This window comes from Papio anubis, unplaced genomic scaffold (assembly GCF_008728515.1).
Source record: "Papio anubis isolate 15944 unplaced genomic scaffold, Panubis1.0 scaffold82, whole genome shotgun sequence".
NCBI lineage: Eukaryota > Metazoa > Chordata > Mammalia > Primates > Cercopithecidae > Papio > Papio anubis.
Genome location: NW_022168425.1, coordinates 8,898 through 23,365, shown reverse-complemented (window position 1 = coordinate 23,365; position 14,468 = coordinate 8,898). Strand labels below are relative to the sequence as shown.

General features: G+C 39.5%; 1 protein-coding gene across 2 annotated transcripts; it reads right to left on the bottom strand.

Annotated features, from left to right (window-relative positions):
• Nucleotides 1–588: 588 nt before the first annotated feature.
• Nucleotides 589–2,594, bottom strand: TCEAL9 (transcription elongation factor A like 9). 2 transcript variants are annotated; one of them, XM_009198020.4, is made up of 3 exons: nt 2,454–2,592; nt 1,899–1,966; nt 589–1,448 (listed from the first exon to the last, which is right to left on the bottom strand). In XM_009198020.4, exon 3 carries the CDS (start codon nt 1,373–1,375, stop codon nt 1,058–1,060), a length of 318 nt encoding a protein of 105 aa, XP_009196284.1. In that variant the 5' UTR covers nt 1,376–1,448; nt 1,899–1,966; nt 2,454–2,592; the 3' UTR covers nt 589–1,057. The 2 variants fall into 2 exon arrangements, with proteins under 2 accessions (XP_009196284.1, XP_009196285.1); XM_009198021.2 differs by lacking the exon at nt 1,899–1,966 and having other exon boundaries at nt 2,454–2,594.
• Nucleotides 2,595–14,468: the final 11,874 nt, after the last annotated feature.

Sequence of the window (14,468 nt, the reverse complement as noted above, 5' to 3'; positions counted from 1 at the left end):
TGAGACAGAGTCTTGCTCTGTCACCCAGGCTGGAGTGCAGTGGCGCGATCTTGGCTCACTGCAAGCTCTGCCTCCTGGGTTCACACCATTCTCCTGCCTCAGCCTCCCAAGTAGCTGCGACTACAGGCGCCCGCCACCATGCCTGGCTCATTTTTTGTATTTTTAGTAGAGATGAGGTTTCACCATGTTAGCCAGGATGGTCTCAATCTCCTGACCTCGTGATCCGCCCACCTCAGCCTCCCAAAGTGTTGGGATTAGAGGTGTGAGCCACCCAGCCTTGGGTTTGTTCTTAATCACAGATAATAACTACTTTCTCCACCCTTCCAAATCCCTGAAATTAATCTCTTATGGAGTTGGGAATGGGAACAAAACTCTGTCAAACATAGCTCACAGTCATTACCTTATTTGGCCCTCACCAGATCCTTGTGAGATTATTTTCTTTATTTTAAAGATGAGAAAATATGTAAAATTTATTATTCTAGCTAAGTGGTCTGGAGTTGCTTTGAAGTTCACATTTGCTTCTAAAATTCTGTCAACAAATATTAAATGCCCCAATACGTTTTGAAATAAACTAATAAGTGCTGCTTGTTGCTTCTTTTTGTTATAAAGCTTTTATTATGCTAGCAATAATAATGTGTGTTAATTTTAGGAATATAGAAAATACAAATAAGCAAAAGGAGAAAAATCATTCATAATCCCACCACCGAGAGGCTATACTTTCTTTCATCCTTCACAAGTTATGTCCATATATGTAATATACAAATGTACTTTTTACCTTTCAAAAATATGATATTCACATATTACTTAGCCTTTTTCCATTTTATATCCTACCAAGAACCTCTTTTTTACAAATGAGTAAAGTTCTTTTATTAAAAGACAGAGACTTGTAGATTGGTTCAAAATACAATAAACAATGAGATGCAGATAACAAGAGATACATCTAAAACCATTAATAGCAACAGGTTATAAGTAGAAATACGGACAAAGGAATATCAGGAAATGCTAATAAAAAGCAAGCTATATGGTATTGTTAATATCAGATAAAAATCAAGGTAAACTACATTAAATAGGGGTAAGGGTGGTTTCGATTAACCTTCCAACGCATCACTATAAGTTTGTTTCTGACTCTCCTTATCTCATCTATTTCATCCACTTCTCTAAACATATCTTCATTGCTTAAATGCCTGTTGTGTATATCTTCTTTAAACTCCTGGAGAGATTGAATCAGCTTTTCTCTAAAAGTTCCTTTTGCTTTGGCCTCCTCCTCTAGCTTCTCCTCCTCCTCCTCTGGCTTTTCCTCAGGCTTTGGCTCTTCCTCATGCTTTGGTTCACTCTCATTTTCTGGTTTTCCTTCAATTTTTTGACAGGATTTCATCTTGTATCTCTACCTCTCTTCCTTCCTTCCTTCTTTTATTTTTTTGCTTATTCTTCTTGGAATACAATAACTTCTAGAAAGCAAAAAGAAGACAGTAAGTTAAAGACTTGGTGAGTGGACAGGTGTTGTGGACAGAGGTCTCAGCATTTAATTTTTTTTAATTCAGACTGTTATAAAATATCTTCCACTAAGAAGCCCAGTCAGCAATCAGAGCTTCACTATCCCCACTCCTCTTACCTCCACTTTCCACCTCCTCACTTCTCTTGTCCTTCCCTCTAACCTTTTCCAAGGCCCTTCTTTCCGCCTCCCAGCCTTCCCCAATCCTTTTTCCCCCATAGGGCCTAACACAGGGACCAGGCCAGAAAAGAGAAAGGTGGCTGGCAGGCAGAGGAAGAGGGGAAAGGAGAAGGGGGAGAGAAAAGAAGAGGGGAAAGGGGTGGGGTGGAAGGGAGCCGGCAGGAACAGTGGAGCTTACAACCTTTGTCTCCACCCCAGGAGACTTTATAATATTCCTCTCACCTACCTGGCACTGATCGGGTCAGTTTCTTCCTCCTCCTTTTCTAGCTTTGGGTCTTGCTAGAAACAACAGACCTGCAGACAAACGGGAAACGGGAGGGGACAGTGGGGGTGGGGCGAGCGCTTGGTGGGCCGACCAGCGCCAGAGACTGCCACACGTAGTTTTCCTCCTTTAGGGTTTCAGATATGGAAAGTTTCCCACCTTTTGTTTCCTCCAGTTCACCCCCTATCCACAGTGCATGCAAGTCACTTCGTTTTTCCCATCAAACAAAGAGTGAGAAAGCAGATTATTTCCAAACTATCTTTAAGACTGAGGCGGGGTTCGGGAGGAGGGTGGGGGTCCAGAAAGCAGGATTAGATAGCAGAGGACGATTATTTTTAAACTATCACAGGTCTACTTGTTCTTCTCCTAGGACCCCTAGTCCCTTTCCCAAGGGTCATCAGTTCCTGTAGACCTGGAGGTGGAGGGTGGAGAGACGGACCTGACTGGCACTCCCACAAGTCTCTGCCTTAAGCCCCCCCACCCTAGAAATCCCCAGTCAACACCTACATTGACACCAACCTGCAAAATTCCCGCAAGTTTCACTCCTTGCACTAGCCTCAGGGACCACCGCCTGCACTGCTGAAGGAAGCTGGTATCCAGACGGGAACAAGGACCAGACTACCAGGACTTCTGCACACGTCGACTCCTGGTCACATGAGATCTACGTCACCAGTGAGCTCGGGTCCCTAATTTCCACTCCCACCAAAAGCGCGGCAGAAGTGGGCCCACCCTCTGCTCCCTCCCCGCCCCCCACTTACACATTTGGCCCTGTCAGTCTTTTCTGTTGTTTCCTATCCCGGAGGGAAAAATGTTATTTGCTTGACTCTGATTACTAGGGAGGGGCTACCTCTTTTTCTGGAGCTATTGAACTTTTCTACTTCTTTCGAGAATTGTCTCTTCCAGTCTTCCGCTCCCAGGATAACTCCTCCATCAGTCGTCCCTCCCCTAGCCTCCATTTCCTCTGCAATCTGGTTCTTAGCTGTTGTGGAGCAGGGTGGGCTTGGCAGCAGTTGTGAAACAACAACAAAAGACCCTGGAACAAGAGTGAGATGTTTTAATGCAATTTTTACTGTTTATTCTTCATACTTCTATATTCTTTTTTTAAAGGTAACTTTAGTCTTTCTCTCTCTTTTTTCTTTCTTCTTTCTTTCTGTCTTTTTTTTTTTTTTTTTTTGAGACAGAGTCTCACTCTGTTGCCCAGGCTGGGTTGCAGTGGCGCAATCACAGCTCACCGCAGCCTCAAACTCCTTAACACGAGCGATCCTCTTGCCTCAGACTCCCAAGTATCTGGGACTACAGGTGTGTGCCACCATGCCCAGTTAGTCTTTTAATTTTTTTGTAGAGACAAGGTCTATGTTCCCCAAGCTGGTCTCCAACTCCTGGGGTCAAGTGATCCTCCTGCCTCAACCTCCCAAAGGGCTGGAATTACAGGCCTGAGCCACTGAATTGGGCAACTTTTATCTTTTTATAGTCAGAAAATACAAAGACAAAATTACTTTAATGACATGAGTTAATATACGTACAGTGCTTAGAATAGTGCCCGGCATATAGTAAGTGCTTTTAAAGTGAAAGCTGTTGTTATATTACACATTTGTGAGGAAGATGATTCAAAATTTTTAAAAAAAGAGTAATGTTTGATTCCAGAGTCCTCATGGTGGTGTTACCAGGAAGCTGTGCTGCCTGAAGAATCATCAGTTAATCAATTGTCAGGTACACATTGTGAGCCTGAGTTTCCTCATCTGACAGAAGGGAATAATAGCATATGCTCATCGAATTGAGATCTATTGAAAATAAAAATGAGTTAATTTTTCATCTATACAATTAGAAAATACAAATATTTATTATATTCAGAGTTGAGGATATGGTAAAACAAATATTCACATGTACTGTGAGAATATTAAGTAATACAACATTTTTGGAAGTCATTTTGGCAATATCAGACTTTGAAAGATACGTGCTTTTGGACACATCAGTTTCTCTTCTAGAAATTTATCATACCTTAATACTCCTATGCCAAATATGGTCATTGTAGTAGTTGTGGTAATAGTGTTTTTTTAAAGAGCCCAAAACTTATATGTTTCTAAAAGGAAATCGGTTTAAGAAAAGTTTGATCATTCATATAGAGTTTATAAAGTTTTTTCATTACACATTGATGAAAAAATGATGTGGAGTTACATTTACTCACATGAAAAAAATTTTCAATGTATATTGTTAAACAAAACAGACAAATTGAAAGTTAATTTTATATGTGGTAGTACATTTTTGTAACAGTAGACATATATTTATTTTGTGTATTTAAAATATGAGTATATAATTAAATTCCAAGATAACATGATAAATGAAGTCCACAAATTCATTCTATAAAATTCCAGGTTATGTAACTGAGAGATAGATGAAACGACTGATGTGAGTCTATTTGGCTAGCTGGCTGCACAGCCCAAATTCGTCAAGGACTCAGCTGTGATTTGTTGCCACAAACAATTCTTTACTGAGCACTTGGACTTAAATATCATCCATCCATTTTACTGTCTCCCCACCTGCTATCACCAATCATGTTATATCCAAACTCAAGTTGTTTCAGGGTCTTACTGTATTTTTATATCATTAGAAATGCAGATGAATATATCCTGAGCGATTATCATAGGATATACTTGAGAATGTGTATTTCATATAAAGAGAACTTTTATTTTCTAAGTGTTGTATTTATATATTTAAATTACTAATAAGTTATAAAAATTAATTCAAGATGTATTAAAGACTTAAATGTTAAAACCATAAAAACCCTAGAAGAAAACCTAGGCAATACCATTCAGGACATAGGCATGGGCAGGGACTTCATGACTAAAACACCAAGCCAAAATAGACAAATGGGACCTAATTAAACTAAAGAGCTTCTGCACAGCAAAAGAAACTACCATCAGAGTGAACAGGCAACCTACAGAATGGAAGAAAATTTTTGCAATCTACCCATCTGACAAAGGGCTAATATCCAGAATCTACAAATAAATTTACAAGAAAAAAACAACCCCATCAAAAAAAGTGGGCAAAGGATATGAACAGACACTTCTCAAAAGAAGACATTTGTGCAGCCAACAGACACATGAAAAAATGCTTATCATCCCTGGTCGTCAGAGAAATGCAAATCAAAACCACAATGAGATACCATCTCACACCAGTTAGAATGATGATCATTAAAAAGTCAGGAAACAATATGCTGGAGAGGATGTGGAGAAATAGGGATGCTTTTACACTGTTGGTGGGAGTGTAAATTAGTTCAACCATTGTGGAAGACAGTGTGGCAATTCCTCAAGGATCTGGAACTAGAAACACCACTTGACCCAGTGATTCCATTACTGGGCATATACCCAGAGGATTATAAATCATGCTGCTCTAAAGACACATGAACACATATGTTTATTGCAGCACTATTCACAATAGCAAAGACTTGGAACCAACCCAAATGTCCATCAATGATAGACTGGATTAAGAAAATGTGGTACATACACACCATGGAATACTATGCAGCCATAAAAAAGGATGAGTTCATGTCCTTTGTAGGGACATGGATGAAGCTGGAAACCATTATTCTCAGCAAACTATTGCAAGATCAGAAAACCAAACACCTCATGTTCTCACTCATAGGTGGGAATTGAACAATGAGAACACTTGGACACAGGGTGGGGAACATCACACACCAGGGCCTGTCGGGGGTTGGGGGCCTGGGGGAGGGATAGCATTAGGAGATATACCTAATGTAAATGACGAGTTGATGGGTGCAGCAAACCAACATGGCACATGTATACCTACGTTAACAAACCTGCACGTTGTGCACATGTACCCTAGAACTTAAAATATAATAATAAATAAATATATAATAAGTTAGTAATATATCAATTACTAATATTCAGAAAAATGATTGAGATAAAATTGAAAAATGAAGAAATAAAATATCTGACAAATATTAGACAGCCATGTATCTATTGAAATGAAAATTTTTATAATGGTATGTAAAGGAAAAGCAGATTACTAACAGTAACAGTATTAGAATTAGGTATGATTGGGTGGTTGGTGGGCTTATGGATTTATATATTCTTTTTTTTACTTCATTGTAGACTCTTCCACATTTTCTCAGGGGGCATGTTTGACTTCTACAGTAAGGAAATGCCTGCAAATAGTATGATCTTATTTTATGGCACATATTTTATATATATACTTCTCTGTAGCTGAACAGGGTCTGAATTAAGTGCCTCCACTACCTGTTTGAGTTTTGAGATCCTTACAATGGTTGAATCCCTCATATTTCCTTCCCTTGCTCCTCTGACCTCTTCTAAGGACTACATGTTTGTAACTAGTATGCATTAGAAATGAGGCTCTCTTCCCGTTCCTCTGACTATCCCTCCCTCCAATCAAGTTTGAGATGGTCAAGGTGTAGTACTAAATTATTAACATGGGGAAGGAGGCATCTCTTTCTTAAATTTGACCTGATGAAAATATTTTCTAGAGAAATATTTTTGCTAGAAAAAGTAATACTTATGGAGATAATATAATAGTTTAAACAGATTATAAAATAGTATTCTTAGTTGCCAATTCAATTCTTTAAAAAATATGTATGAATAGAAACAGAAAGGATTGTTTTTCTGGCTCTGCTTGACATGTGGCATGTATCTATAGTTCCCTTACTTTTTTCCAGTAAAAATGTTTCATTTTTTGCAAATAAAGAAAATAACTATTATTTAAAAGCAGGTTATAAATAATGTATATAGAACTATCCCGGTTATACTTAAAAATACATACAGAAGGAAGGAAACCCTCAATAATGTACACTCAATTTCATTTATTTGGTGGCTCTCAAATATACATTTCATCCACTTATTGATTTCACAAATATTAATTAGGCAATCACTACATATTTTCAATCTAAACCCTTATGTCCTTTCTGTAGATTTCCTCTCAATTATCACTGAATGTGTTAGTGCAGTGAAGTTGCATCTTAAGCCAAGGATGGATTCTAAAGTCAGCATATAAGGTAGAATCCTACCTAGTCAAACTTACCTACTTCATAGCATATTAATATAAGTTATAATGTTAGTGGGGAAAAAAATCAAAATATTTAAACTTAAAATTAAACTCCCATTTAATTTTATGGGAATAGAGACTTCTAAAAACTTTCATGTCTATAATTCTTGTGTATTTTCCAAATTTTCTATAGTTTACTTGAATTACATACATGGAACAATGAAATACATAGTTTTAAGATAACCTAGACTTTTTTCACTCTTCACTGTATATATGGGCATTTAATTTTATGTAAATAATATATATAAAACACACACACACATATATATATACAATTTTAAAATTGAAATATATGTATTCCAGAATAAGGAAGAAGGGAGAGAGGAGGAGAGGCCAGTTTTCACTGCTCTGCTTGTGAATGGGATGGAGGAGATTATATGTGTGTGTGTGTGTGTGTGTGTAGAGATAAATATATTACATATTATATATAGTATACTATATAGCTATATTAATCATATTATATACTATATAGATATAATATATAGAGATAAATAGATACATAGATACAAAATTTGTTTACACCAGGACACTATTTTATACATATTTTCTATCTAACAATGCAATGTAAATATTTCTATGCCAATAAATACTGTACTTCATCATGTTAAAATTAACAGGAATTTATCTACCACTTGTTTAATATTTAGGCTGCCTCTATGTTTTTGCTATTATAACTCAAACCTTACCCAAAATCTTTGCACACAACCAAAATTATTTCCTAAGGAAAAATTTCTAAAAGTGAAATTGCTGGGTCTAAAAATCTGAAACATCTTATTTATTTTTATGTGTACTACCAAGAAGGCCTGCAAGGTAATTTAACCAATTTACACATGTACTGACAGTCCATGTGAATGAACTCATATAAAATGGATGGTATGATTTAAAAAAAAATATTCACCAATTTCACAGGTGAATGAGTGCCTTGAAGTTTTAATTTGTCCATTTTGACTCCCAGGGAGGCTGAATAATTTATACTTATTCCCCATATATGTGTCTTCTTTGGTCAACACTCTATTGAAGCCCTTTCACAAGTTTTCATGCTGTTTGTAACTATGTGTACTAGTAGTTTGTTCACTTTTAGGAACATTTTATTACAGGTAACCAATCTTTTAGATAGTCTCATTAGTCGTAAGGAACAGAGATTTAGACTAGTTTAGTTGAGGTAGGATTTACGGTGAGAATCTATGAGGCAGTAGAGAAGATTATGATCTCAAGGGAAACTGAGAATAGACAGTAAATTCCTAATGGACGTCTAAGAGCAGGACCTGAGCGCTGCAGTGCTCTGTCACTACCTTGGCTCAGTTGTTCTCAGTCTCTCCTCTTATCCTCATTCATCCTTCTCCTCCTGTGTCACCGAGGAGACCTCATGGCTTCAGCTTCCTCATAATTTCACCCTGCTCATGTATCAGGCTTTCCCAGCTTCCTAAGGTACAAACCCTCTTCCCACAAAAGGGCGTGTACCCCACCAACCCTAAACATGCACAAACCTGCAAAGAATTTCAAATGGTCCACAGACATTCCTAGTTGAGAACACCTGGTCTAGGCTAAGTAATACGGTCAGTGAGTGAGAGTTCCTGGGACATTGTCTTAAACCTGGCTGAGGGGCTACTTGGGTGGGGATGGATTGGCAGGCAGTGACCCTACCGCAAGGCCAGCCCCCTCCTGAGTTTCCTGGAGGGAAGGAGGCCAGAGGTGAGAGGCCTAGCAGGCTGCATTCCTTTAACAGAACAAAACCATACTAGTTAGTTGTGAAAATTAAACACTTCCATAAGTGGGAAAGATAGGAGATCATTTTTCTATAATCGGATAAAAACAAGACACTTGTTAGGCTTGTGAAATTAAATAATTCAAACTTAAAGCTGCTGGAACTTTAAATTATTCTGAGCCTTGAGAGGAATGTGGCTATGCAGCTTGAGTCACAGGGCATGAAGCTGCAACTTCTGCCTTTTTTCTCCCCTGTAAATAATTAAGACAAAATGGCACCAGAGATAAGACTCCCTGAGATCACTACGCCTCCTCACGGAAAAATAAATAGCTGCAGCATATGCACAGGTCTTGTATGGAAAATGCAACCCTGCTAAAATTTCTCTGTCTCTGCCTATATAAGTGAAACCTTAATTTTTCCACTTTGGAACACTGATTCCATTTGTTTGGAGCTGGTGTTTCAGGGTGGCTATACTCAAGCTTTGCACTTGAATAAACTCTGTACTTAATCATGTTTTCTGAATCTCATTATTTAAGGTTGACAGGCTCTCCAGGGATTAATTTATCAAACACATAACATGTTGATTAATTTTAGGAAAATGTAGGTTTTAAATTTCAAACTTGCTATCTTGTTTTTTTAAGCTATTTGGGAAGTATCAGACACATTTTCTAACTGATAAATATAAACACAACCAAATTATGAAGAATTTTTTACTTAGTAAAAAATCTTATTTATTATTGTAAATTATTTTTCTCCCTAAAGAGTACGTTTTAAAGGTTGTGAACAATTGGCATATTTTAAAAGTTTGTGATTCCTTTTGTAGCTGATTAAAAACATTTTAATCTGATACATGACAATTTAGCCAAATAACAAGGCACCCCAATGAAAAGAGAACTTTTGGGATAAATGCCCATTCCCCCATCTTCAAAATGTGTTAAGTATTGTATTCTTCAATGTAAAAAGAAAGCATTTTAAATTAAACACTGGAACAGAAGGATACACAGAAGAAAATGTTCTACTTCCACTCCCAGCCTCCTTTCTTTATACGCACCTTCTTGGCCATTTATGTGCAGGTAAGAGGCTCAGAGGAAAAATAATGACTACTGGGAGAGAAGGTGGGGTGAAGGAGCCGTTTGGGGGGAGGTTAGAACAGGGGAAAGAGATAAGTCCACAATAATTGTAAATTGACAATAACCGCAAGAAAAACGCTGCCTCTCCCTGATGATTAGAGAAACCAAATACTAGGCCTGGCCAACTGAAATGCCAAGGTGGAAAAAGAGCCATCCTAGGCCCAGGGTGAAGGAAGAGCGGAGGGATGCTGGTTCCTGCTGTTTCGCTTGTGAGTGGGAGGGAAAATTGGTAGTCTCAACTCACCTGTGACGTTGCTGTCACATAACGGGAGTCTACTCAAGTGCTTTTTTTCCTGCCTTTTGTATCTTCTGGTTAATTATTACTATTATGGAGAAGAAGAAAATTCTGGTCAAGGTACAAGGAAAACAACTGTCCCAGACGCTGCAGGTTTGTGTTCTGGCTCGTGAACTCTGGGGGAACCCCGGGGCTGTGATGGCTGACTGCTGCGGGTAGAGTCCTAAAGTGGGTCCCGATATGCGTTTTTGATACTCCTTCCTTACCCAAGGTCCATCTTGGGTGGTCCTTGGGGCAAGCGGAATAAGAATACGGGTATATGGGTATACCCATATAGCCTTCCCCACAGGGGTGGGGATAAGAACCCCAGTCCCTGTGTCCTACACCCATTTTGGTGCAAAAGATTTTGGTTATAGAGGTGTGGAAATGAATCACAGGAGAGGGAAACAGACACACGGAAGGTGAAAGTTCTATTTTAAACAGTCCCCGTTATCGCCTTCCCCCATTGTGGATGTTTAAATAGCAAGTAGGGCCAGGGGCAGAGTGTGGCTTTGGAGAGAGGATGGATAAAAGGGACAAAGTTGGGAAATATGGGGCTGGAAGACGTTGGACGGGGAAGGGGCCGGGTCGTGTCGGGTCTGCGCGAGCGCTCGGCGGCAGCAGCCTCCACTGGCCGTCTGCAGGTCTGCGGGTTAAGTGTCGCTGCGGTGCACCTCAAGGTGAGAATCCGGAGGAGGAAACTTGCAAGGATAGGTTCAGGTCGATGCTAGGGACAGTGGTGGGGGCGGAGTGTGTGTAGGGGCGGAGACAGAGCCCAGTTAGGGGCCCCACTCCAGATCCTCCCTTTTTGGTGCCTGCATAGGCCTAGGGAAGGATCTACAAGAAAAATGCTAGGCTTTGAAAGAGGGAGGAGAGAAGAGATAGCGGGAGGGAGGTGCTTCAACAGGAGGCCTCCCGGAGAGCGCATAAGTCCTCTCTGGTGGGAAAAATAAAAATTTAAAAACCGTCGATATCCAGGGCTCTGAATTTTGAAAGGTGCGTAGTAGGGCCACTGTCTTCGGTGCTGATATGTCTACCAAGCACTGTCTTTTCGCTCGCCTTTTATCTCCTAGGATTGATGGAGTGCCAAGTAGAATAAGCTGGAGGGAAATCTCAACATGGAAAACGTCCTCCAGGAAAAATAAAAAAGGAAACAGAAGGAGGGCAGCAGGCCCCTGTGCAAAATGGAGAGGAAGTTCCCCCTTTGTGAGGGAATAAAGGCCAGGAGTCTGAAGGAAATAATAGTGTCCAAGATTTTAAGGGAGGTGTAGTCTTATCAATAACATTGATATGATAAATGCAGATAAAGATGATATGCAATGGCTCATTCAGGGAGAAGATGAGAGAGTTAAGGCAAAAACTCGGGATTGAAGTTAAGGTATAGTCCATGGCCTTGATAGGGACCACCTCATTCATTATCACCATTATGATGCCTTATACCTTGAAAATAGAAGTTTTCTACCCGGCACGGTGGCTCACGCCTGTAATCCCAGCACTTTGGGAGGCCGAGGCGGGCGGATCAAAAGGTCAGGAGATCGAGACTATCCTGGCTAACACGGTGAAACTCCGTCTCTACTAAAAATACAAAAAAATTCGCCCGGAGTGGTTGCAGGGGGCTGTAGTCCCAGCTATTTGGGAGGCTGAGGCAGGAGAATGGCATGAACCCGGGAGGCGGAGCTTGCAGTGAGCTGAGATTGAGCCACTGCACTCCAGCCTGGGCGACAGAGCGAGACTCCGTCTCAAAAAAAATAAAATAAAATAAAAATAAATAAATAAATAAATAAATAAAATAATAAAAAAAAGAAAATAGACGTTTTCTCTGAGGTTAATACTTCTCAACTCTGCTTTCTGGGTTTTGTTTTTCTTTTTCTTTTCTTTCTTTCTTTTTTTTTCTTTTTTTTTTTTTTTTTGCCTTTCTTGGTGTACTTTTGTTGATCCAGTTACTTCAAAACTTTTAGTATTGCCAGCTTCTACTTGAATATTACATTCTGATCAAATCAGCAAATCCTTTGTCAGCAGAAGCGTTTAATATATTTGAATAGAAATATTCTCATTACGTATTTTAAAGTGAGAAAACAAGTTATAATGCAGTGTGCAAAATTACTGTCGCTTCATTTTAAGTCAAGTATAGTTATGTATTACACACATTAACAGAGTCTGAAAGTATATATATACTAAAATGAATCTGTTATATTGCAGAATTATGAATGGTTTTACTTTTTCTTCTTAGTAACTGTATTTTTCCAAAATTAGTATGTATTACTTCTATCCCTAAGTAACCAATGTGCCAATCAGCTTTAAAAACTGTGGCATTCAATAAAAACTTGTTAGAAGAACAAAAAATTAACTTCAAGTTAATTTTTAGAATTTCTTATTCAGCAACATAACCCAAGTATATATTACCATGATATTACTTTAATGGGTCACCCTTGCCTTCTGTGAAAAAGGAATACTATTTGCCCCCCATGGGCTGCTGAGTGGATCAGGTGAGGAACTGAATGTGTGGGTTGTGTTGGTTCAGATCCTACCCTATATCCTACCCTTTCAGAACCCCAGACCCCTGAAAATGCTCAAGGAAAGCTGAGGCATGTCTAACCCATGCCCAGGAACAAGTTCAGGCAGTCAAGACGTGGGTGTCACCCTTTTCTGGATACTTTCATGTCTTCTGGACACTACTGCTATGTCTCCTTTGTCTTTTTCATTTTGCTGACAGCTATTGGTGTGTTGAAGTCCTCAAGATGTCAAAGCCCCAGTGATTTCTCTGGGATTATAGTTACCCTTTTGAAGATGAGTACCACACAAATGTGGCTCAGTAATTGATATCTTAACAAAGTTCTTCATAAAATGGGTCTTTCTTATTTTACTTTTAGGTCCTCTGCTCTCCAGAGGACTCAGACATGATTCCATTTGGTTGGAGGATGCTGAATCAATACAAGCATACGAGACTTCATTAATAAAGTAAATGATGGATAAAATAAAATGAAGAATAGCTGAAGTTAGCTACCTATTACCTTAATTATAATAACAAGGTGTTGCTTATATATTCACTACTTTGGGAAGTTGCCACCTATGTTAGTAGTGGCAATTTCCAAAAGCAGTGAGATAACATTGGCTTTTTTATGTCTACCATGCTCTTGCAAGAGGTGACTTCTCTTTCAGGATATTCATAGCTTTTCATACAAAAAATTCCGGGCATATCTACCCACTAGGGCAACAGACACACCCCAAAGCATATAAATTACAGAAATATTCACCTTAGATCAAAACTGAGTAACACCCCAAGCCTGATCTCCTCCCTACATAAAAGCATTTAAAATAATTGGTAAGATAAAAAATTCATTAAAAGTGTTAAAAATTACTCTTCTAGGCCGGGCGCGGTGGCTCAAGCCTGTAATCCCAGCACTTTGGGAGGCCGAGACGGGCGGATCACAAGGTCAGGAGATCGAGACCATCCTGGCTAACACGGTGAAACCCCGTCTCTACTTAAAAAAAATACAAAAAACTAGCCGGGCGAGGTGGCGGGCACCTGTAGTCCCAGCTACTCGGGAGGCTGAGGCAGGAGAATGGCATAAACCCAGGAGGCGGAGCTTGCAGTGAGCTGAGATCCGGCCACTGCACTCCAGCCTGGGCCACAGAGCGAGACTCCGTCTCAAAAAACAAAAAACAAAAAACAAAAATTACTCTTCTACAAAACTGTGGCATTCTCATAACAAGTATAGTCTTTATCACCTGTACACTCCTAGTATCTATTATAATGTCTAACATATTGTGGAGGTTATACATGTTAAATATGGGCAATATTACTCTGTGGGGACTCTCAAATCCTTTGCCAAGATCTACTCTTGACTAAAGAATAGGAAATAAGTCTCTCCATTTCCCTAGAGGCAAAGACTTGTATTTCTTATATATATATATATTTTTTGAGATGGATTCTTGCTCTGTTGCCCAGGCTGGAGTACAGTGGTGTGATCTTGGCTCAATGCAGCCTCTGCCTCCCAGGTTCAAGCGATTCTCCTGCCTCAGCCTCCTGAGTAGCTGGGATTACATGCGCATGCCACCACACCCGGCTAATTTTTGTATTTTTAGTGGAGACGGGATTTCACCATGTTGGTCAGGCCGGTCTAGAACTCCTGACCTTGTGATTTGCCCGCCTTGGTCTCCCAAAGTGCTGGGATTACAGGCGTGAGCAACCCTGCCCGGCAAGACTTGTATTTCTAAGGAGCCTATTAGGGGAAAAATGACATGCCAGATTAAAAGATGAATATAATTTAACATGATTTTAAAAGAATGTCACACAGACTGCCTGTTTCAGAATCCCTGTCATCTTTCTTGCTAACAGGACAGACTTT